The sequence below is a fragment of the Acyrthosiphon pisum genome, chromosome A2 (assembly GCF_005508785.2).
Source record: "Acyrthosiphon pisum isolate AL4f chromosome A2, pea_aphid_22Mar2018_4r6ur, whole genome shotgun sequence".
NCBI classification, from domain to species: Eukaryota; Metazoa; Arthropoda; class Insecta; order Hemiptera; family Aphididae; genus Acyrthosiphon; species Acyrthosiphon pisum.
This window is the reverse complement of record NC_042495.1, coordinates 12,294,453-12,319,278: the sequence shown is the minus strand read 5'-3', so window position 1 is coordinate 12,319,278 and position 24,826 is coordinate 12,294,453. Positions and strand designations below refer to the sequence as shown.

General features: G+C 30.3%; 3 protein-coding genes across 4 annotated transcripts; 2 read left to right on the top strand and 1 right to left on the bottom strand.

Moving 5' to 3' along the window:
• Positions 1 to 296: 296 nt before the first annotated feature.
• On the top strand, positions 297 to 7,716 carry LOC100159678. 2 transcript variants are annotated; one of them, XM_016801528.2, is made up of 3 exons: positions 297 to 1,325; positions 3,743 to 3,821; positions 3,895 to 7,716. In XM_016801528.2, the coding sequence occupies exons 2-3, from the start codon at positions 3,774 to 3,776 to the stop codon at positions 5,014 to 5,016; spliced, it is 1,170 nt and encodes a 389-aa protein (XP_016657017.1). In that variant the 5' UTR covers positions 297 to 1,325; positions 3,743 to 3,773; the 3' UTR covers positions 5,017 to 7,716. The 2 variants fall into 2 exon arrangements, with proteins under 2 accessions (XP_016657017.1, XP_003242074.1); XM_003242026.4 differs by having other exon boundaries at positions 297 to 1,340.
• Positions 7,717 to 8,684: 968 nt separating this feature from the next.
• LOC100161727 (probable serine/threonine-protein phosphatase PP2A regulatory subunit) lies at positions 8,685 to 13,996 on the top strand. Its single transcript, XM_008181260.3, has 8 exons — positions 8,685 to 8,807; positions 9,706 to 9,900; positions 10,716 to 10,935; positions 11,004 to 11,164; positions 11,220 to 11,375; positions 11,441 to 11,727; positions 13,254 to 13,434; positions 13,509 to 13,996. Exons 1-7 carry the CDS (start codon positions 8,685 to 8,687, stop codon positions 13,258 to 13,260), a joined length of 1,149 nt encoding a protein of 382 aa, XP_008179482.2. The 3' UTR covers positions 13,261 to 13,434; positions 13,509 to 13,996.
• Positions 13,997 to 14,569: 573 nt separating this feature from the next.
• LOC100163791 (endoplasmic reticulum aminopeptidase 1) lies at positions 14,570 to 24,127 on the bottom strand. The gene is made up of 14 exons (XM_003242025.4): positions 23,238 to 24,127; positions 22,914 to 23,066; positions 20,272 to 20,463; positions 20,115 to 20,197; positions 19,819 to 20,027; positions 19,416 to 19,596; positions 19,107 to 19,332; positions 18,609 to 19,012; positions 18,365 to 18,523; positions 18,030 to 18,288; positions 16,973 to 17,378; positions 15,726 to 15,868; positions 15,539 to 15,668; positions 14,570 to 15,476 (listed from the first exon to the last, which is right to left on the bottom strand). The coding sequence occupies exons 1-14, from the start codon at positions 23,290 to 23,292 to the stop codon at positions 15,089 to 15,091; spliced, it is 2,988 nt and encodes a 995-aa protein (XP_003242073.1). The 5' UTR covers positions 23,293 to 24,127; the 3' UTR covers positions 14,570 to 15,088.
• Positions 24,128 to 24,826: the final 699 nt, after the last annotated feature.

Genomic DNA, 24,826 nt, shown 5'->3' with positions numbered 1-24,826 from the left:
AACCAAATTTCTCCAGTTTTGTCTAGCTTATTGGTTTAAAAGTCACATTTTTTTCATCGACGGGAGCCCCCTTAATATGTTATTACTTTTTGTCTTACTAGTTACCATGTTAAAACTCATAATCTAAATACCACTGCCTAATAAATATACTAAGTACAGTAATGCCCAATATGACTGGAAATTTATGTCTTTATATTATACTCAGTTGCACACTTGCACGGCCATATCGAGAATTTTTTCGGGGGGGGGGGGGGGGGGGGGGTGGTGGTGGTCCAAAACATGTACAGTAGAAGCCGCTTATTAGAAACACGGATTATTGATACAATCGCGTTATTGAAACAAAATGTACCAGGACGGATCGCCCGTATATTAGGACATTTAAATCGCTTATTAGAAACAATCGGTTAATTGACACATTTCACTTTGGTCCCAAAGTGTTTCTAATAAGTGGCTTCTACTATATTGTAATTTTATTGAATTTTTGTTTTGATATTTGGTTAAAAATAAGACATAATGAAAAATTTTCGTGGGGGCGTACTGGACCCCCCCCCCTTAGACACGGCTTTGCTCAGTTGTGAAATTGTATTTGTATATTATTATTATAATAATATAATATCGAAAATTTAAATATTTTTAAATTCGGCGGCCAGTGATAAATGTAATTTATTGTTTATTCTAAGCTAAACTGATATGATATATTTCATCCATGATAGTGATATAAACTTTTTTTTTTCTAGTGATATAAACAGTTTTTATTTACTATACTATTGGTCTGTCAGCTGTCTTAACTCCTAAATCCTAATTTACTGACGGAGTTGTAATTCTATAACGAAACGTACGAGGCACAATATTTAAGCACGAACTACGAAACACAAACTATAGCAATCCATCTTTAACCGTGGTTGTACGGGACGGACGTTCTGACTTACTGAGCGCCTGCCACCTAAGCGTATTTCACCGTCTCGCTATGCTTTTCTCATCTTGTAACTTGCAGTTGAATTTTTAGTTATGATTTTCCAATTAATGTCTTTCTATCGATCTTTGCCAAATACTGCCTGATACTCGTAATATTAATAAAACAATTAAAGTTAATAACGAACGACTCGCATTTAGATCGTCGCCCTGACGTATCGTTCGGTTCGTGGCTCAAATATTTACTACTATATCATTATAACGTGATATCAATAAATCGAGTTTAAGTTCGTCGCAAGTCACAAGACCACTATAGCCCAGACGGCATACACTTAACTAGTCTGCCTTAGTCTACACTTAAATTGGTGTGGTTTGCGGACCTATTGCCTCCACTGATTAGTGCTTGCCTTTAGGTTCGTACTAAGTTGGTAAGTTTTTTACTGCCCATGTTAGGATACCTCAACTCCCCCTACCACCCTCCCCACCATAAAAAAACTCACAACAATATTATAATAATATGTTAAAACCTTAAATAATTTAAACCAATATTAGTAAACCATTATTTTTGGTTTTTCTCAGCTGCATCAATGTATATCATCAACCTACTTGTTGAAAGGTGCATCATTGGCACAACTAGGGGCGGTGCTTTGGGTCCTTAGCACCCTCTAATTCAAAATTAGCACTCTAAATAACCGTTAAAAAAGTTGATAATTTATCGAATTACATAACACAATAGTAATTTTTATAATAATATAACATTTTGTTATTTATAATGTTTAATTGGATGTGTTGATTTTAATTTAGTAGAATTTTAATTTATCTTATTTCAATTGTTAATATAGCCAAATAATGGTGTTAGGTCCCATTGAGTCACAAAAAAATCTGGAGCTTAAGCAGGGGCAGATCAGTAATTTTTTTTCTGCCCGGGAAATATGAATCAAACCCGCCTTTGAACCGCAAATTTAACTATTATTAGCCCCCTGTGGCGGATCCAGATTGAGGAAACTGTAGGTCAGGACATTTCAAGGGGCCACTTATTAAAACCAGATTAGAAATCTATACTTGTGTAGGTACTAGGTATATAAAACAAAAAACATTTACTTATACTGTATGTGTGTTTATTCGAGGGTCCAAGTGTCCAACTACCCAAGATCTGAAAAGAGACCAATTTGATCAGCAAATATTAACAGTGGGTCAGCTGACCTCCTGACCCCCCCCAAAAAAAAAAAAAAAAACGGAAATTTGTTTGTCTTTTAACATATACAATTAGGTGTTCCTTAATTAAGAATTTCAACACTTGTTTGGTCTCTCTCTTAAATTAGTTAAATATTTAATAACTATATTAGTTTGAGTTAGTCAGATAAGGTTAAGCTGTTCCGAATTTAAACTTGATGTTTAAACATAATACATTTTACAATATTTACAGAAAATATCCTTAAATATTTTGTAACTATTATAAATATAAAAACACTTTGTATAGTAATTAAAAGTTAATTACATTTTCTAAACCTTATATTGAATTATATTTTATTATATTTCTTGTCTTAATAATATGACTATATTCTATAATATTGTTTAATTTCTTTACTGTATAATAACACAATTCAATACACAGATCACAATAATTAAGGCTGTTGGAAGCGATTGGTTTTTTTGTGAATTTAAACTAATAAGCGGAAGAAAAAAAATTATACTCCCATTTTAATTTTGAAAAAAATATTTGAATTCTTTATTCTCTTTTCTAATTAATTAATTTTTAATTTTTTTTTTATTATCATTAAAGTAAAGGTGAATTTTGAAAAAAAACAAGAAAATTCTTTTGGTACCTACTCTACGTCTATACTAATTAGTAATAAAACAATACAAAAATTCAAAAATACTTAGAAAAGGGAATAAGAAATTAAAATATGTTTTCATAATTTAAATCAGAATTTTTCTACCAATTTTTGGGACTTTCACATTGAAACTTTTTTTATCTCAAAATATAGTGATGTGTGTCTGCGCATATGTAGGTACATGACGGATTTCCAAGAATCTTAGCATAAAGTGTTCGGGGACCTTATAAGCACATTAATGATCAGTCACTACTCACTATACACACAGTCACACATCAATCACAATGGATAAATGGAAATAGAATATTTCCTCAATCCAACCCCATAAAAATGGTTTGCTTTCACCAGCCTTAATTACCTATTGCCTATTGGCTATAAATATAATATATATAGGGCATAGGCTATGATCTTATAGGTATTATACTATATTATGATTTCAATATGTTTATTTTTCTCCCAACACATTTGTAATAAGCCTATTATTGCATTAATATATATTAATTTACATGTATTTATTTACATATTCACTTATGATCTCAAAATACCGTAAATAATATTTCTATGTGAATTTTATAAAATTGGTGAATATTCCATAAGATAATACATTTTAATTCTAAATTTGGATGATCAGTTTATCTAAAATTCTTAATCTTACTCATGTATTTGCGGTAGAAAATTACTGAATACTGTTTTTGATTGTGAATGACTAAAATAAATTCAATCTATCTTTGGACGTGTTGGCGGTCAAATTATTCAGTCTGACAGTGAATTTGTTTCTTACAACGTCATATTTTATATTTTGCTTTTTGGATAGTTTTAACAATTTACCAGGATAATTTTACCAATCGTAAAAGTATAAATGTTTATTGATACTGTTTTAACATTTATATTAAGGCGCCCAGTCCAACATAATTTTTTCCACAAACATAGGTATGCTCTAAATATTTGATATTTTGCCATTTCATGAACATAGATTCTGCTTTATATTTTTACAGGATACAACTAGAAATAAAAAGAAATTTAAAAATGAATATCTACATTAAATGTCCATGTATGCGTCGTGAAAACCCTAAAGTAAATATAACAGTTTGTATATTATAATTCTAAGAAATTCTATTGATGTAACGCTCTGTCTTTGTTTTTCTAGGACCGTGTATGTTTTTCTAATGGTTGTGATAAGCGCACTGTATTTACATTAAGTAAAATGGCATATAATGCTTGTATTGACATTCAGAAAAAAGAGTACAACAGAATTAGAAATGCACCGGAAGTTGACATTCAGAACTGTTGTCGCAAAATATTGGATGCCATTAAAAGAGATATTGATTTGCCATACTATGATCAAAATCATACAGAATGTATCTATACATATCGTGAGAACTTTAAGGTTGCATGTTTTGAAGCTGCAAGAGTTGGGCATATGGACTGTTTAAGATTTGCCCATGAAAATGGATTTGAGTGGACCACTAGGACATCCAAGAAGGCTGCAAAAAATGGACATCTTGACTGTTTAGAATATGCGCATGAGAATGGGTGTCCATATGGTGATACCATTTTAAAATACTCTGCTAAAGGTGGACACTTAGAATGTATGAAGTACTTACATAAAACTGGATGTAAATTGACCAATTTAGCATGTTCTGCCGCTGCAGAAGGTGGTTTTTTAAAATGTTTAAAATTTGCTCATGAAATAGGATGTCGATGGGGAATAAAGACATGCACCAAAGCTGCAGCTGGTGGCTACTTGGATTGTTTAATATATGCGCACAATAATGGAAGTGTCTTAACCTTGGAAACATGCGCTGCAGCAGCAAGAGGTGGACATTTGAAATGTTTAAAATATGCACACCGAAATAGATGTAGATGGGATCAAGAAACATCTAATAATGCTGCCCTTGGAGGACATTTTAAGTGTCTAGTATATGCACAAAAACACGGATGTCCGCTGGGTCTAAATATTTTGGAAAAGGCTGCAATAGGTGGAAGTTTGGACTGTATGAAATACTTATATAGAATAGGATGTCAGATAGGAAGATTAACATGTGCCACTCCTGCAAAATACGGGAACTTAGCATGCTTAAAATATTGCCGTAAAATTGGATGTGAATGGGGAAGAAATGTGTGCACCAAAGCTGCAGCTCATGGCCACTTAGCATGTCTCATCTATGCCCATGAAAATGGTTGTAGTATGACCTGTTCCACGTGCACGGCCGCTGCACGAAATGATCATTTAGATTGTTTAGAGTATAGTCGAAAGTTTGTAGTTTAGTGGCAGTAAGATGAAGCGTAAGTAAATACGCTTCAACATTTTGATTTAAGATTATACTATTTGCCTAAGAAATTTTAATGAGTTAAAACAAAGGGTATACATTTTATGAATAAAACTAAATTTAAAATAAAATTATAAAGGAGAAATAATCAAACAATTTTCTAATTTTATGATAATGTATATAGTATTAAAAATTTATCTTGTTAGGTTGAAATCTCATTCAGTGTAATGAACGATTCTGACCAATATGAAATTATTTATGAAAATTTATGTCAAATGTTATTTAATGTATTTAGCTCCCAGTGTAAAATGTAAATATGTGACTATTTATAAATCTTATGAGTTATGATATGCGTAATTAGTATTTACTATATTTTGTCTTACTTGCAAAGTGCAAATTATTTAATTATATATTCTATATTTATCATATTAATCAGAGGCGCCCGCAGAGAGTGGCCATTGCACCCACTGGGATTTTTTTAATGAACAAAAAAATCATAGTATAATAATGTAAATATGTGACTCAGTGGCGGATCTAAGTGGGGAGGGGGGTAATAGGGCAAATACCCCCCTTGAGCTTATTTTATAAAAAATGATTACATTGTTACTTGTGAGAAATACTAGTTCTATTCAGCGTTACATATCGTTATAACGATTATAACACATACACCACCCCAGCCCCACCCATTTGGAATTTTTGAAAATTTCATTTACCATTATTTAGTACGTAATTTGTATGATAATTTTCAAAATTTGTACGGTTTCGGTTTACCCGTTATTAACAAAAAATAATGGGTGGGGCTGGGGTGATGTGATTTCAGCTAGGTTAAAAATTATAAAATAATGATCACAACTACACCATCTTTTAGCATGTAATTTGTATGAATTTGTACGACCGTTTTTAAAATTTGTACGATCTTCGTTCGGCGTCAATCGCAAATACTTAAAAACCACCGTCACCCCAGCCCCACCCCTCGTCTAAATTTCCGTGTTTTCGAATTTATTCCAGTGTTATGTCTTAGTACGTAATTTGTAATATATAACGTTCGTTTTTAATAAATGTAACAGCAAAGCAGGCAATTTAGTAAAATATCCTCTTGTTTCCTTTTCTAAACTTATTGGAAAAAATGGAACACTTATAAGATATGAAAATACTATATCATGATATAGTGATCATAGGTTAAAACAAGTACCTTAAGGAAAATCGTTCACGATTATTACCAATCGTTGATACTATTATTACTATGGGTAAACAAAACATACTATTTAGAGGTCATAGATATGACAGAAATCTGCTTGATGAACCCGAAAACTCTAGTCTGGGTACAATAGTTTGTAAGAATATATTCAAAATAATGATATTAAAAAGTATGTTATTAAGTATGAATAGTATCTGTTGGATACATTTTAATTACCCCCCCCCCCCTTGATAAATTTCTAGATCCGCCCCTGATGTGACTACCTATGAATGTATGACATAAATTTAATTTTGCACCCACTGAGCTGATTTTTTGTGGGCGCCCCTGATATTAATCTATTTTGAGTATTATTTAATTTGACCATCTAAGAAATGATTAATCAACTTTGAAATTATAAACCTGGATTCACTATTCAGTGTAATCACTAATCACAAACTATTTTTTTTTTTTACTTTTGTATTATACATGTAAAATAGATGGCCAATTCTTAATTAGTTTAATACAATGAACAGACTTATTATTAGAGGGAAAAGTGAAAATAATTTGATATTGGGGTTAAAAGAAATCAAACCAGATTTTGAAATTTTATGGCTATAATACAATTGAATCTAAAAAAAAGCTATTTTTTCAATTCAAGATAAATCTCATGATAATTCCTTAAAAATAAGTCAAATATTTTGAAAATAGTACTGAAATCAATTAATCGTCGTTCTTAATAGAAACCTTTTTTGACTGCACACAGAAGATCTATTCTTCATAGTTTTGTAAGATTCCTAATACATTTAAGTTTAAAATATAAGGCCTCACTAACATTTAAATAAATGTTATTTAAAAAAATTTTATAATTTATTTTAACATCCCTACTAAAGACATGGTTAGAAATGTGGAGTAGGAAATAAGCCAACAATTATTAACCTCGCCAAATGTTTTTTGTGATTATTGATTACCTATATACCTATTGATTTTTGATAGTTAATAATAATAATAAGTTATATTATAAGTTAAAAGTTGTATAGAAAAACAATTGTATTGTTAGTACATACCTGTAAAAATTACTTAGGAGATAAAATAATGTACAGTGGAGTACATGCTGATGGGAGCGGGGGGAGGGGGTGGAAGTTCAAACCACCCACTTAGTATTTTTTTTACTATATTATGTATATTTGTATGAAACAAAGTTAAAAATTATGTATAATTATACATACAAATATATTTTTTTTATATGTATACCTACCCATTCCCAATAAAAATATTTGTACTCCACTAGTATAGGTACCTAATGTACTAATGTATGTTATGTATATTGTTATCGAAAACTGTTCAGCGTTCATAGAAATTTATATATATTATTACAAATTACAAGTGACAATAACACTTCAAATCCTGTTTAGCATCTGCAACTATTTACAAGTACAATATAATTATTGTTACTTATGCGAAATTTTTAACACTATACTAATCAATTTTAAATAATATAAAATGCCAATATATATATTATAAATACGACCTTATTTAATTATAAAAATATTTGTCTGTAATTATTTAACGAAATTGTATTATTATGTCTGTTACGACTTACGAGTGTTCGATATAACTATATAAGCTATATCAGTGTTTGTAGATGATAGACTATATAGTATAGGGTGTTGGGGAGGCGAAGTCCCCCATGTTTTCAAGTAGGTATGTACGTACCTACCTATACTATATAAATTAAAACTACTAACTTTTACTCTTCCTATTTTCATCTATGCTAAAGAGTAAAGACTACTACTGCCTTATAAGTTATTAATTATTAATTTATTATACTCGATAATATGTACGAAAATTAAAACGCGGTCTAATAAACATACATTTTAAAAATTATAAACAATTGCGAGTTGTGAAAAATAATGAAAACCATCAGCACAGACATTATTTATTTTGTGGAAGTAAATTCTCCTTTCAACATCTAAATATTAGACCATAACATCAGGTATACCTATTACACTAATATTATTAGTCACCCGGTGACCGTGGAATTCCAAATTTTGTATTTTGGTGTCTTACCGCATTGGTGGTACTTAATAATTGACGCCGTGTCTACTGGAGGCGTAATATGTTATATTTTTATGATACGTCTTTGATGGCTTTTAATTTTAAAAAACATCCATGGTAGAAATCGCCCTTGAACAACGATGACTGCACGTCGACTTTGATGAATTATGAATGACATTTCGATACGAAAGTACAGAACTGCTGTTTTGCATTTTCAATTTGACATTTGTACCTGCACAATCGTTAATAAATAATATTCGTTTTAAAACACTGGTAGACGAGTATATCGTCAATATTGTTTTATTTTAGTTTGCTCTATTACAATTACATAGATATTTACATTTCTAATATTGATATTTTAAAATCAAAGTAAAAATAGGTAATTCGTTTACTATTCTAAGTATCCAGATTTGTCTACTGGGAAGAGTGTATAGTATGGCTGAACGAATTGAACAAGCAACGCCCGAAACTTACCGCAGTGACTACCCTTTAGTGGTAAACGATGGTATGAACGATCGCTCATTTATCGAAGCTACCATGAACTGTGATCGCCTTGTGGTAAGTTTCCATCTGTTGACGAAACATATGATTTTTGACCGATTTTGACGGTTTCCCCTACTACTTGACACTTTTTAATAACAATTAGGAACAGTGACACCGGATGTGGGGGGGGGGGATGGCCAACAAATAATTTCGCCAAAAAAAAAATAACAAAAACGATTATTTAAATTAATATTAATTATTATTTTCATCACGAATAAAATCATTAAGTATTAAAATTTCAAACAAATAAAGTTTTTTGATTATTTTATAACATCGCTGTAATTTGTTTTCAAAAAACAGTCGATTTCGATTAGTATTCGGCGACACTCATTATCATAATTCTTATGTTGTTTAATTTTGTTTCAAAGTATTTGCTTAACTTAGGTAAGTGCCTGTCTATTTTTCTATGTATAATGGTTTTGTCAATACCTCTTTATTTTTGCACACCATATAAAAAATAGTTCCACCTCAGATTCGGAGTAAATATATTTATATATTACTTATTACTAGTTGGGTAGTAGTTATACAGTTATACCTAACACCTACTTATTACTTAGTAGGTACTTATTTAAGCAGTGGGAAAGGGACAACCTCCTAAAAATGTCTTACAAGTACGACACTGTAGGTATTTAAATATACCCACGAAAACACGCAAAGCGCGAGTAAAAATCTTTATTCTTAAACACCTACCTAATACATATAAAGTAGCTACTTAAATTTATAATGTTTATTCAGAATCATAGTTCGTATTATGTTTACTGTCTACTGAAATATATTTAGGTACCTACACCGTACACAGGTATTATTTTAATAATGTATTATATAATTACATTTTTTGTTCATCAAATTTTGTCATATTATAATTTGAATTAAATTTACTAACAACGAATTTTGTTATTATATGAACCAATAGAATCGTTTGGAATCGATGAATTTCTTACGGGATGTCGCTTTAAAACTCGGCCCAGAAAATACTCGTAAACACTTAGTACCATACCTTACTCATCTTATAATTGCTGAAAAATTGTCGGAATTGAAGAATTTAGCCGAAGTTCTTGGCGAATTTGAATATTTTGTGGGAGGACCAAAATATGCACACATTTTGCTGGTAAGATAATAATATTTAGGCATCCATTATGTAAGTACAAGTGTACAACATATAAAAAAAAAAATTGGTATAGGTAAATACTTACAGTCTTCCAGTGGCAAGACCAAGGCTTGACTTAAGTCAAGGAGATGTTGAAAAAAATATAAATCACGCATAACACAATATTACCCATTGGCCATTATTGTTACTCATTTTTAGACAATATATAGGTATATCTCACCATAAATATACAAATTGTAAATTTAAAACCAACCACGATAACGAGTATTCGGTGGTGGATGACATGACTATCTACTAAGTTAATAACAATTTGGTACTTAAAATGTTAAAAGCTAAAAATATGAACGACGAGATATAATTATGTCTCATTCTCATAGCGCCACTTAACCAATATTTCCAATATTCTCCCTGCAAACCACGCCTGACAGAACGAGACATATTCTACATAGTCTGATATTTATTTGTATACTGTATTTAGTTATTTTCTGTAGGTGCCTATTGACCTGCCATGCCATATTTAATTTACGAAAATTGTTGATCTTTGGTTTATTAGCTAGGTATCAACCTACATAGACGCAAATAGTGTTTGGGATTTGGGGGGGGGGGGGGCTTAAGCCTTTGATAATATTGAATAGTGAATACACTTAAAATAAAATGTAGGAAATGTTTGGGGGGCTATGTACATATTTGGGAGGGATTATCCCCTTAAGCCCCCCCTATTCGCGCCTATGTCTACTTGCCGTGAAAACAATGCCAAATCAAATTATTATTTATTATTTTCTATGGTTTGGCTGATAATTTTGCAAAATTTTTAGCTACCCTTAGAAGAATTGGCTGGTGCTAAACTTGGTGGTGTAAGAATGGCAGCCATCAAATCATTGCAAACATTGGCTGATATTATGGAAGTAATCGATTTGGAAAACTATTTTATACCTTTAATTGCTAGTTTGACGATGAATGATAAATGTACTAAACGTTGTTCTGTCAGTCATCTTTTCACTACGGTGTATATGCGTGTCAGTCCAAAACATCAAAGTAAATTTATTTAATTTAATATTAAGTGAATATTGTGAATTATTTTATAGTAAAATTGTTTTACTAAGGTGACTTAATGGACTATCATTGTTTCTTAAGTTTGGACGTGTTACCTTCTGTTCGTCAAAATGCAGCAAACAACTTGGTTGATTTCAGCGAAGTTGTTCATATGTCAATTTTTGACAGTAAATTAACTCCACGTTTGGAACAATTTAGTTTTGACCAAAATGTAGGTAATTTTATCAAATTTCTGTAAATTTAAATTAATATATTTCTATTATTAGGAACATGTTAGAATTTTGGCTTTATCAATAGCAATAACAATTTCAAAAAAATTTGATGTCTCTTATACTAAACAGATGATCCTTCCTATTGTATTGAATTCAATAAATGACCCTTCGTGTGAAGTACGCTCAATTCTCATCAAGAATATTGCAAAGGTATTATTTCAGTATTTAATTTATTTATGCATCAAATATTTAATAATGAACTACTTTTTAAATAGTTGCTTGAAATTGGTGTAAGTTGCTTAAAGCTTACTGAAAATATAATGAAAGTACTCATTTCTTTAACAAAAGACCAACAAATAGAAGTTCGATTACAGTCTGTCAGTGTTCTTTATGATTGTACCGTTGTCCTTTATGAAAATTTGACTTACACAGAAGCTACTAAATTGGTAACCAAATTTTTAATTCCAACTTTATGCGACCTAAGTCATGATTCTGATGTGAAATGTAAACTGGAGGTCCCAGCTGTTTTGGCAAAATTCGGAAAAATAATGCCTAATGTAGTGTAAGTTGGTGTACATACATTTATATAATATTTTAATGTGATAATTATTGATTAACTATGATGGGCGTGTCAATGTTTATTTTTGAGGTAGTTTCTCATTTAAAATCCACCAACTTATAAAAAAAATTTAAAAATTTTAGGTAGGTATATCTTATTTTATTTTGAAATATTATTATGTAGAACATGTTATTGTAAACAAATATTTTAAATTAACTCCATTATACATTTAAACAGCTAAAACATAAACAATTACTTATATAATATTGAGAAAAATATACAGTGATTTACGATGATTTTAACCACCAAAGGTCAAAACCATGTCTTAGAACGCCCAGTGAATTATTTATTCCTACAACTTATGTCTAAAATTGATAACAGCGAGTGGCTCATTGCTCACGTGTACATGCTAAATGTATGTTAAGTGAATATGGGTTACACCGATACCCAATAAAATACTGAAGAATATCATAATATTAATAAGATTTGATCTATGGTATAATGTAATACAAAATATATACAATTATATTATGAGTTCTATAATTTATATGTAAATATATACAATTGATTTTCATGTGAGATACTGAGATGTTGAACAAGTGCCCACAGTTTCACAGATGTACATGAATATTTAGATTACTTATTTTTCAAATTATTAATGTTTCTATCTAATATATACCTACTAGCTATAGAGTTTTTATTTATAATTCGTAAATATACACATTTTCTTTGAGTGAGTGATTAGAAAATTGTTATTGCTGCAAATTTATTGTAATTCAATACAATATTATTATGTACCTGCTAAGTAGATACTTCTTTATAACATGCAAGCTACTACTGCTTGACAAACTATGTATACGCCTATATATATTTCAGAATTAAAGATTATTTTGTGGACTTGGTTAACAAATTACTTAAAGACAAAAATGTTGATGTAATATTTAATGTTGTGAAATATATGGAGGATATTTTAGGATCACAGTACAATGTAAATATAATCATATAAATACAGTGTATTTAAAAATTTAATGTGATAATAATTATATTTAGAAAGCACATTTTCTTTTTAATACTTATACTACCTAACATAGGTACTTTATTTTTAAGATATATATTTTTTCTCTGCACATTGTAATATAAATACTATTCTTCTATATAGGTTATTCAGTACCTACCTACTCTAAATTTTAAATTCCTCTCAATAATAAACTATAAATAGGTAATTTAATAATATTACCATAAGAAAATTAATTAATTAAATTTTACATTGCATTAAGAGAAAATATACATTAAGATAACATTTGTTTTAAAAAATAATATATATACATCTATGCTTTACAAAATAATAAGCATATTTGTAAAGAGAAATAGTGCTTAATTTTTTAAGTAAAGAAAAGCCCTTGACCTTAATGACATGTTTGCTTTAATAATTAAATATTTAGAAAATATAAATTTTTAACTCAAAAATTTTCTAAAAAAAGCTCACCCTGATAATTTTTTGTTATTAAAATGTTTATTTATATGTTTAGAATTTGATAGTACTGCCAGAAGATCGATTAATATGTTGTTTGAAAGCACTTATTATAAATGATTCGTGGAAAATGCGAAACACTGGTGCAATTTATTTATATATATTGACAATCCAGAAGGGTCTCAAATTTTTTGAAGACTATTTAGAACAGTCATTTTTAATACTGTTAACTGACACAAGTAAATATTATTTATTTCTATTTTTTAATCATCATATTAATTACTTTTGTATAAAGCAATTTAATATTTTCCAGAATCATCTGTTCAGAAAACTGCATTCGATATATTTAAACAATTAGTTACAGAATTTGGAATGGATTGGGCTCAAAAATATATAGTGCCATACCTAACAAAACTATCTTACTCAAGAAATACCTATAATAAGATGGCATTTTTATCATTTGCCAAAGTATGTGCAACAATAATGTGTATACAATTTAGAGCATTAAACATTAATATGAGAGAGAATGCAGTGGAATAATGATTTGTTGGATTCTTAATAACCGAATGTTCTATGATTAGATGTTAGCCATTAGATATTTCCTTAATATTAAAAAACTGACTTATATGATGGATTCTTAAAAGTAAAGTTACAAAAACTTTGAATTACTTGAATTATTAAAATTTTTTTGAAATTTGTGATCAATTGATGTTAAACAAGCTCTCCCTCATGTTGTGTTCCATCAGTCTGACGAAAATCCAAATGTTCGCTATGCTTTAGTCTAAACATTGAATGTAATGATGATCTCAATTTCGGAGTATGATTATATTTATAATTATTCCAATATAAAAAATCATTTTGTGTGGTTTATTATTATTCTACAGTAAAGATGATATTATATTAATTAATAAAATCAAAACTACAATAAAAATATAGATCACAGACACAAGTAATTATATTAGTATATTGGCAATGGATATCTGGAATAAGCACTTTTGTAAGTACCCATTCGGTCTTTATAATGTCATTATTTAGTATTAACTTATTTCAGTGAATTTGATTTCTTCGGTACTCACTGTCACAAAACACGGTCATAGTTTTCAAAAAGTATCCTTCAACATTATTCTCACTGCAATTTTTTTCTTTTTAAATTATTATATAGCCTTACACTATTTTGTTATTTAAAAATATGTTGTTACCATATCCATTATTTATAATTAACAATATTTTGTTTGAAGTACAAACATAAATTAAAAACAAATAAAAAAGATATTATTTTTATAATGTTATGATAAATATTTATAAACTTGTTTCATCTCATTGATCAATATTTTATAGATTTATAATACAAAAATATAATTAAAACAAAGCAAATGTGGTTTTAAGCGGTTTTATTAGTAAATTGGTTTTTGCAAGTTCAAATAAAAATACTAATTTTAAGGTTAAATACGTAGAAATGTTTACTATTCACACGTATTAACCCTGTAAACACAACTGATTTTCAATAATTTTATAAGATTTTCAGTTTCAAAAACCCTGAAGTTTAATTTTTAATTTTACAAAGGACAAAAAAAATGTTTATGGTCATAAATCAAACAATACAAGTTTAAATGCATAATATATGTATACACATTGGCAGAAAGTTGAAAAGGTTAAATTAGTTTTGCAACTAATGGTTTGGGAAGCAAATTTAAATTAATTTATTAAATTCAGTATCATTTTAATGTTATATTTTCATACTCAAAATATTTTATTCCTTTAAGTTAATAAATTGATTTGAAATAATCTATTTCAAATTTATTTTCTAAACTCTCATTTTTTTCATATCAGTCTTACATATTTGCTTGGCTTAATACTTCAAAAATACACACTATGTTACACTGTAATCATTTTTCAGTTTTTAATGTTCTTTGTTTTTGAGTTTTTCACCAGCCAATCATATATTTGGGCCTCATTATTATTAACCCAATGCACATTGAGTTGTATCATTTCCAAACTTTGTTCCAAAGCTCTGGTACCTGAACCAACATCTATATAGCGGAAGAAATCAGATACTTCTTTGAAATCATATTCAGTTGCAAAATGAGATGTAACCGCTGTAATTAGACCTCCCAATGTGAAAGTTCCATTTCCAAAAAGTGTTTGAAGATTATCCCAGTTAGCTTTCAGATGACGCCATGCCAGCAGCTGACCTTGTGATCCTTGTGAAGCCACCACGCCAAAAACCATTTTTACATCCTGTGCTTTAACTTTTGTGCTATCCAGTGTGGTTGATAAAAGTCTAAAAATTAAATTAAATGTAAATTGAACATTTTAGTCTTAATAAAATATTAGACATATTACTTTTGAAGTAACCAAGGATCATTAGAAGCGCCAAGTACTGTAAGAAGTAATTGACGTTCGCTTGGCACACGACTTTGATTGTATTTATCCCAACAAAAATTCCATTCTTTGACATCTCCATATATGATACCTATTAACAAACATTTTTAATACTAAATACTAATGGAATTTAAATCAATGATATTACCTGCCAAGTAAATTACTTCCCTCAAGTTCGGTGGTATACGTTTGTTTTCATACATCCATTCCTCAAATCTATTTTTCGCTTCTTTTACCACATCTTCTATTCCATATATTATAGCCGCAGACAAAATCTGTGATCGCATTAATCTGAAAATTCACATGTAAAACATTGAAATATAATAAATTAAGTATAACGGTAGCTATAATTATAATTATAACTATATTATAACATAATTTTCTAGTGACAAAGAATACAGACTATCAATAAATAGCATTATCGCACTTAGAAAATAAGTTTGTTCAGTAGAGTCAATATAACCATGATATCAAATTATAATGCACATAGCACATATGATAATTAAGTTCAAAATCATCTCCACAATAATAACTAGCAATATTCCATTATTTTTATTCCTTTTTTTTTGAACACTTACAAATGTTGAATGCAATGTACAATTTTCCATTTTCAATATTTCTAAAACAATTCTAAGTGGAGCTTGGTTTAATTTATCTTCTCTCTCTTACATTTATATATTATGTAATATACAAAGTTATTGAAAAATGTTATTTAAAATCAATTTAAAAACATTGGTTGAATTGACGAAAGAATATATTAGAACCTAATGTGTTACTTAAAATATGTAATTAGGTAAAAGAAATTTCATCATTTAAAATTGTCATGATATAAGAAGGTAAGTAACTTAAAAAATCCACTATTTTTCAAACTTTAAATCACTAAAAAAAACTTCATAAGATTTTGAACTAATATGGCTACTGGTTATCGTCCTTATTACCTGTAAATTATGTTATTACCTGTAAATTATGATTAATAATCTTGTATTACCTACATTTTCTAGTTTTAAATTTATATTATCTAAATATTAATTTTTTGTTATGAGTTGAGTTATAACTTATAATATAAGCTATATACAACAATTTAAAAGTATATACCTACACAGTTTATAAAGTAGGTATCTATACACATTAATACATTATACATCGTTTTTGATCATTTTTGAGTTAAGAAAACATTCCCTTAAACCAACAACCAGTGGCGCATCCTGCATCCAGAGGGTTACAACACCCCCACCCACCGGTCCAAAAATTGTTAAGTAATAACAAAATGTTCAGATAATATTAATCAAAAATTAATTTAACCCTCCTGAAAAAAATTCTGGTCACGCCACTGCTTATAAACTACCTAACTATATGTACACGGTGCACCTATAGTAAATAATAATAGATACATACTTTTCCAAATGAGTTCCTTGGTCGTCCCATCCAACGGATCGAGCCACAGGTCCAAGAAGACTCTTCGTATATTCCAAAAAAAGTTTATATGGTGACGATTCTGATAAGAACTTGCTCCAGTTTTCAAAATGTTCGAGAGCTGTCGCCCATGGAACAAAATCTCTTTCTTTATACAAATATTTGGACAGTTCCAAAGGGACAGTCACGTTGAGTATTCCTGCTCTACATAAAGTGAATATATCATCTATCAAAGAAGCCCTGTCTGCTGCACTGAACACCTCATGATTTAATTGAAGTTGTCCAATTATTTCGTTCCACAATCCATCGTCGTAATTAACACGGTAAAATCCGGACTGATTTACGTTGGCTTTCAACCATCGTACCTTTGGATCGACCTCGAATCTCACTGTAATTAAAAATGCAATAACATTATTAATTAAAGGTTCAGGATTTCTATCACTATAAATGCTTCCAAAAATGTAATTATACGCATTAAAAACATTGAAATAAGCAATAATTTTTTTTTTAACTTTATATATTTTGATATCTACAAACGAATAACGGAATAACAAGGAAAAAAGATAAATCATAGCAAATACTTTATATCATTTAAAGTATTTGATCATAGTTTATAATTTTTGGACATGAACTCAAAAATAGACAGGTTGTTAGGGATAGTATTTATTTTTATTGACTAGGAGATAAAAATTAAATCTTTTTAACTTGAACAAAAATCTATTGAAGAACCCAGACTATACCTTTAAATCATGCCTTAATATAGACATCTTTAAAATAAAATATCTTATTTAAATTTACTGCACATTCAAACTTTTTGTACTTATTTGTATTTGTGCCTATGTTGGCTATATTACAATTTATATTAATTCTTATGTTCAACCGATAGTAGAACCCAAGTTATAATATATTTATTATATAGTTAGTAGGTAGAGTCATAGAGTAACAAATATTCACCGCACATCAACTATGTAGACATGTAGTAGTATAATATATAAATACATAATTAAATTAAAATATATTTACATAGTTTACTACTAACCATCAGTCATGTTCATCCAGACAACTTCTTGTTCACGATAACTTGTAATGTCCGTGTAAAAGCTCAGCGGTACGTACCACTTGTAATCATACTGAGAAGGTGCGGCTCGATTCTTTACCTTGCTGGCAATTTCTGAGGTTAAAAGAAATCGACTTTGCATTGCCGTAAACGAGACTGCGTTGTTCGAAGATGAACTGTTTTCTCTGCTTATCTTGATCACCGGGAAACCCATCTGACATGTCCAAGTATCCATTATGTACTGAAAACAAAATCATTAAAAACAAAACTAAATCAGGTGACTGTCTAGTCGTAGTGTAATATTATGATTCGCTTACTCTGACTTGTACAGTATTTTTAGCATGTAAGCTCAGCACGCTCCACAGGTCTGTAGTATCTGCATTTCCGTACTTGTGTGTATTCAAGTAATCGTTCAGTCCGCTTCGTAAGGTTTCCAGTCCGAGAAATTTTTCTAACATGTATAAGATTGCTGCTCCCTGTACATAACAATTTTTTAATTATAATACTATTTTATTATACTATATCATTTACAATATGTACTAGAATATAAACGAGAATTACTTTGCTGTACGAAATGGAATCGAATATGGCCTCGATTTCTACCGGATCGTGTACACTAACACTGATCGGATGAGAGGTGGACAACGCGTCGAGTTTCAATCCTTGCTGGGTCTTGTCTAACACGAACTGAGCCATCATCGACCACCCAGGCATCACGTGGTCAACTCCGCGGTATTCCAAGAAACTGGCAAAACCTTCGTTCAGCCATAAGTCGTTCCACCAACACATTGTCACCAAGTTGCCGAACCATTGGTGCGCCAATTCGTGGGCCACCACCACGGCTACCCACTGATGGGCGACTGCCGAAGTTTCTTTTTCGTCATAAAGTATAGAAGTCTCCCTGTACGTGATCAAACCCCAATTTTCCATTGCTCCGGCGCCGAAATCCGGTATGGCGATCAGGTCTATATATAAAGTAAGTTATATATTAGGTACCTATAATACTTGTATTGTAGGCTGAGATTATTATTATAATCATTATTATAATATTAGATATACCTTGTTTCGGTAGTGGATACGGAACTCCGAAGAAATCCGAATAATGGTCCATGACTTTCGTGGCAGTACTCAGAGCGAACGAAGTCTGGGATAACAATTCAGGCGGAGCGTATACTCGAACAGCGACTCCTTGTAAGGTTTGCGCATGTACGTATTGATAATCGCAAACGACAAATGCCACGAGGTAGGTACTCATTTCTACAGATTCTTCAAAGTCGTCGCGCATCTATAAATCATAATAATAAATATTATTTATTGTTCGCCATACGCGTGATGATTATATAAAAAAAAAAATATATATAACCCTACCAGTCCGACTCCCATGTACAGCCCGTCGTCCATTGACTCTTTGATCGGCATGTTGAACAGTGCTATGTGGAATCTGTTCCTCAAGATCGACATCCGAAATTTAGCTTTGAACTGCGGTTCGTCGAAGCAAGGAAACGCTGAACGAGCGTACGTCGGTTCGAAATGAGTCGTTGCCAAATATCTAAAATTATTGTTTACTGTATAGACAACGTTCGCTACCAACTCGCTTGTAAACTATAAAAACATCGAAGTGCTAATTGATGCTCGGCGTGGGGTGAGATTTGATCCCCTAAAATTATTTTCTACTACCAAATTCAATGAAATGCGACTTGTTTGTCTTATATGTATTTTTATTGATATATTATTTACACTTAAGTCCGTCTATCAACAGTAGGTAACTCACCTTCTTTCACCTTTGCTCGTTGTGTAACTACTTATATAAAAACCTTCCAGCTCTCTGCTCAACCTGGTCGTGTATTTTATAATCAGCGTGTAATTATGGTCGGCTGACAACGTTTCTTCGAACTCCAATAGTATTTGTTGGCCAGCAGAGTATTCCAACATTCTGGACACTTCGTAAATCTTTTCGTGATTGTCAGCATTCACTACACGCTGTTCGATTAAAAAAAAAAGTTAAAAATCAATCTAATAACCATGCATTGTTATTATTATTATTATACAAAAAAAGTAAAAACTCACTTTTTCAACTATGGTAAGATTTTTACTATGAAAGACTATGTAGTCAGAATCTCGAACGAGTCTGAAGTTAATTAATACTTGGCCTATAAAACATAATCATCCACGTTAAATACCTAAAACTAAATATAGCCATTTACTTAAACCATATCGTTCATACCTTTTACATCTAAGCTGGTTAAATTTGGATGTATTCTAATGTGGTAACTATAAGGTCTGGCAAATGTTGGCAAACGCACGTTGTTCCATGGAAATATATCTCCGTTGGTAGCGATCGGTATAATTGATCGAGATCTATTGACTCCGTCATCGTCGGGTAAAAACACTGGCTTTTCACCAATACATGGGCAATCTAAAAAAATCGTAAATAAAAAATAAAAAATTCAGTCATTAAAAAAATATATAATAAAGAGGACATGTCGAGATGAGGAGCCGCAATAATAAGTGATTTATATTTGTACATATTCAATATAGGTACCTATTATATACTCTATAATACAGTTACCTACCCATAAGAATATAAGATATAGGCATATAGCTATAGCCTATAACAGCAGTATAGTAGAAATTTAAACTTTTTTATATGGTTTGTCGTCGAGTGCCCTATAGGCTATAAGCTTATTATTGCTTAAAATTATATTGATTTGGGCATTTAGCCGGTTTGCGCCAAATCATAAATTAGTGGATTTATTTTTCCGCCAAAAATCATACGATTCGCTTTTCCGCGATAACTTACGACATTTACATTTTAAAATCATAATTGTAGATCATATACAACGTACGTGTGTCGTGAGTATTGTATAACTATGTATACCTAACCTAACCAGACCTATGTATTACACATAATATAATAACTGTTATTTCCTACATTTTTTTTATCATTATACATTTATACGGCTCACGGAAAATGAATTAACATATTATTTACAAAATTTACGTAATTTTAAATTTCGTTTAAACTTTAAACTTTATACAATCCATAGGTTGGATTCTAAAACCAAAATTGCTATATATTTTTTATTTTTTTTTTTATTATGGTAAGAACATGTTGCAATTATTATGAGAAACCTTTAGAAACCTATTTTTAATATTTTTCCTCATACACAAAAATTGTATCATATAGTATAATACATAAATTGAAAAAAAAATTAAACATTTGTCTACCTATTTAATTAAATATCTGTTTGTAGGTATTAGTATTAATCATGAGAAAAAAAATTAATTTCCAAATATATTGGGAAAAACTGTTTATACCTACAAGAGTATAACTTTTAATTTATTTCGATATTAATCAAAACTTTAAAAATATAATATTTTTTTTTCTATAATACAATACCTAGTAATTATTTTAAAAATGTCTAAAAAAACAAAAAAAAACGCCGAAATATGCACTAAAAGATGAAATATTCAATTAAAATCGTAAAACAAGCCATTAAAATAAAAATGTGTAATTGTTGATACATGCTAAATATGCACCATAAAAGTTTTATAGTTTAAATCGTTATGTCATAAAACAAATTCGATGCTCACCTAGCAATTTAGCATATCATACGATCAAGCAGAATAAACATACAAATGTTACAAATCCACGCTCTACTTTATAAGGTTTTCATACTGTGGAAAAGGGAAGTGTATATAATTTAACGGAAAAGGGAAAGGTATACTTATGATAGAAATTGGTAACTCCCATTAGTTTTACCTAAGGTATTACCATATTATATTACCCAGCTATATAGTTTTACCTAATATATTGATTTCTCATTGATGTGTGTGTTTTTTTTTTGTCTGTACACATATTTCTATACCTACTAGAAAAAATGTTTCAATTTTCAACTTCAGTACCTAGTGTTTTTGGTGGGAAAGTGAACCTAGTTGGTACTTTTGAGGGATCAAAATCAAAAACCGTCAAAGGAAAAACAGGAATTTTTACGCAAAACCAGTTTTTGACAAAATTAATTTTGTTTTTTTGATGTAACTAAAATAACCAAAGATATATGACAATTTATATTAGCATTTTCTGTACACGATTAAATTTTCAAAATATTTTAACTCTTTTTGAGCTATTTATAGGCATTTTAAATAAAATATTATTTTTATTAATAAGAAATTTTTTGCTCTGAGTCAGAAAGCTTAACAATTTAATGTAAGGTTCCTTATAAGTTGTTATTATAGCAATTTAAAAATGTTAAAAATACATAGGGATTTTTTTTTAGAAGCATTTTAATTCCAAATGTTGACAAATTTCATATTTCAACAAATTTGCAAATATGTTTGTGTTTAAAATAAATAAATTATTAGATATAATTATTGTAATCGTGTTTTGCCAGTTATACTTAAAGACTGTATTATTAAGAGGTAATATGCGTGTTGTACATATAATAAATACGATGTAGGTACCGACGAAAAGCAACAAATCGTTAAACTCGAACGATAAAAAAAACACTTGTTACTGGAACATGCAACAGCGATATTAAATTACTATTATTTTAAACGATATAACGTAATAGGTAACATTTATCCACGTGCATGTCTACGGTAAATTATTGACATTGTTGGCAAACCAAACAACATAACGTTGTATCAGTGACTTAATTATAGGGTATAATAAATTGAAACCAATTTCAAGGGGTGGGTATATTTTTTTCAAGTGCGCACCGATATCATGTAAAATCTAAACATATATCAACCCATCATATTAAATTGTAAGCGCATAGGTACTACGTCGTCGCGTGCTATAGTTGAATATTATTAAATTATCATATCCCTAGCGACATAATATCTTTTTGGTGGCGAGAAACTAACCGTTTTGAGGTCCGGCGTAGGCGATGATCACCGAACACAGAAACATGAGGAACAGAGTAGTGCCGGCCATGATCAATGCTGTTCTCCGCGAACACGCCGTGACGGCCGTGTGCTCGTATATCCCAGACTTGTGCATCATGTCCTGATTATCTCCTGGTAAAAAGAAAAATTCAAAAAAGTTTGCTACTAGGTACCTTTTACATATTATTCTATCACGAAAAGGCTTATTCAGACGTCGTTGCCGCGTATCGATGTGAGTGCGTGCGCGCGCGTATTTATATATTGTATGCTATTAAATAATATTTTATATTATATTATACTCACTATAATGGTTGATGGCCGTCAAAAAGGCCACGTCTTCGACTTCCGGTTCCACCATGGCGGTGCCGTCGATGTCGTCGATGTATGCCGCAATTTTGTTTCCCCCGTGGACTTTTATTCGTTTTCCGCACTACTAAAAACCGACGGGAAAATCGGAAAGACGCTGCTGATGTGCACTGCTGCGAACGGCATATTATCCTATTGACGTTTTTAACCCTCCCGGTGCACATGCGCCCAGCGGCCGCCCACCACGCGCACGACCCTCCGGCGAAAGGGTCGCCCCGCCGCCGCGAGGGGGATGATGATGACCGGACTTGCATCTGCCGCACGCGCCAACATCACGGGCGCTGCAGTGCGACGAAGTACCCTCGTATTCTCGATAAGTATAAAAAAAAACTATGTCGTTTGTTATAGGTACGCGTTCTACTGTTAACTACTGTACCTACCTACTGCGGACGGTGATCCGTCTATAAACTTTTAAAAATTCCATTACTACATTTATTACTCGCCACTTGACATTTTTCCGTTATTTTGTTTTACATAATCCATATTAGTATTATACAAATGATACAATAATAATTAATATTCATACCTATTGAAAGAAATCACTAATAAAATTAGTAATCATTTAAAGGGGCTATAGGTACATACGGCAGGTTGGCTCCATAATGCCATTATTCTATGGGTATGATTATTGGACTTGAACGTCGTTTATAATAAACGAATCAGATTTTTTAAATCGCAACTTTTAACGGGACTATATCATTTACCAGGAAATAGCCCACATTCCATGTGTTTGATGAGTTGACACACATAATTATGTTTAGTTAATTCGACATTATATTATATTGTTCATTACAATATGGGTTAAAAATTAAAATGTTTCTTATACCTGATGAGATGTACCTATAATTTGAATACTTTATGCTTATTATTAAGTCTAGTCATAGTATCTTATATAGTTTAATAAGAAGTAACTAATACCAGTATTAATAAATCAGTTTTGCATTATTGTACAGAACAACATTGTTGTAGTGAACATCAATATAATTTATATTATGTAATTTTAGAATGAAATAAATTGCTACTGTGCTTTGAAACGAGTAATGAGAATACATAGATACATTTTGATTTTACAACTTAGGCTTTGCTAGTTTTAAACAAACAAAACACTTCAATACTTAAAAAATGTATATTTAATTCTAAGTTTATACATTAGTTTTGTCTATAATGATATTTTGTATTATCTATGCATATACAAGATAATACTTTGAACTTTGAAGTGAATGTAAACTTATTAAAAAATGCATTTACACACAAATTTTACATTTCATGTTGCCCATTTACCTTTCAATCGACAGAGAATCTACGACCAATTTTTGATTCTTAAAAGGCATCCTATATTTTTATTTTCAATATCTGAAGCTGAACGTTTTTATGAAAAAATATTAATGTATGAACACCAACAAAAAGGAAATTAATAAGTATTCCAATTTTTGTTTAGATATGTATACATGTCAAATTGATGGTTCACCACTCCATATATTACAATGTTTAATAAATAACTAAAACCTATTCTATATATTTTATAC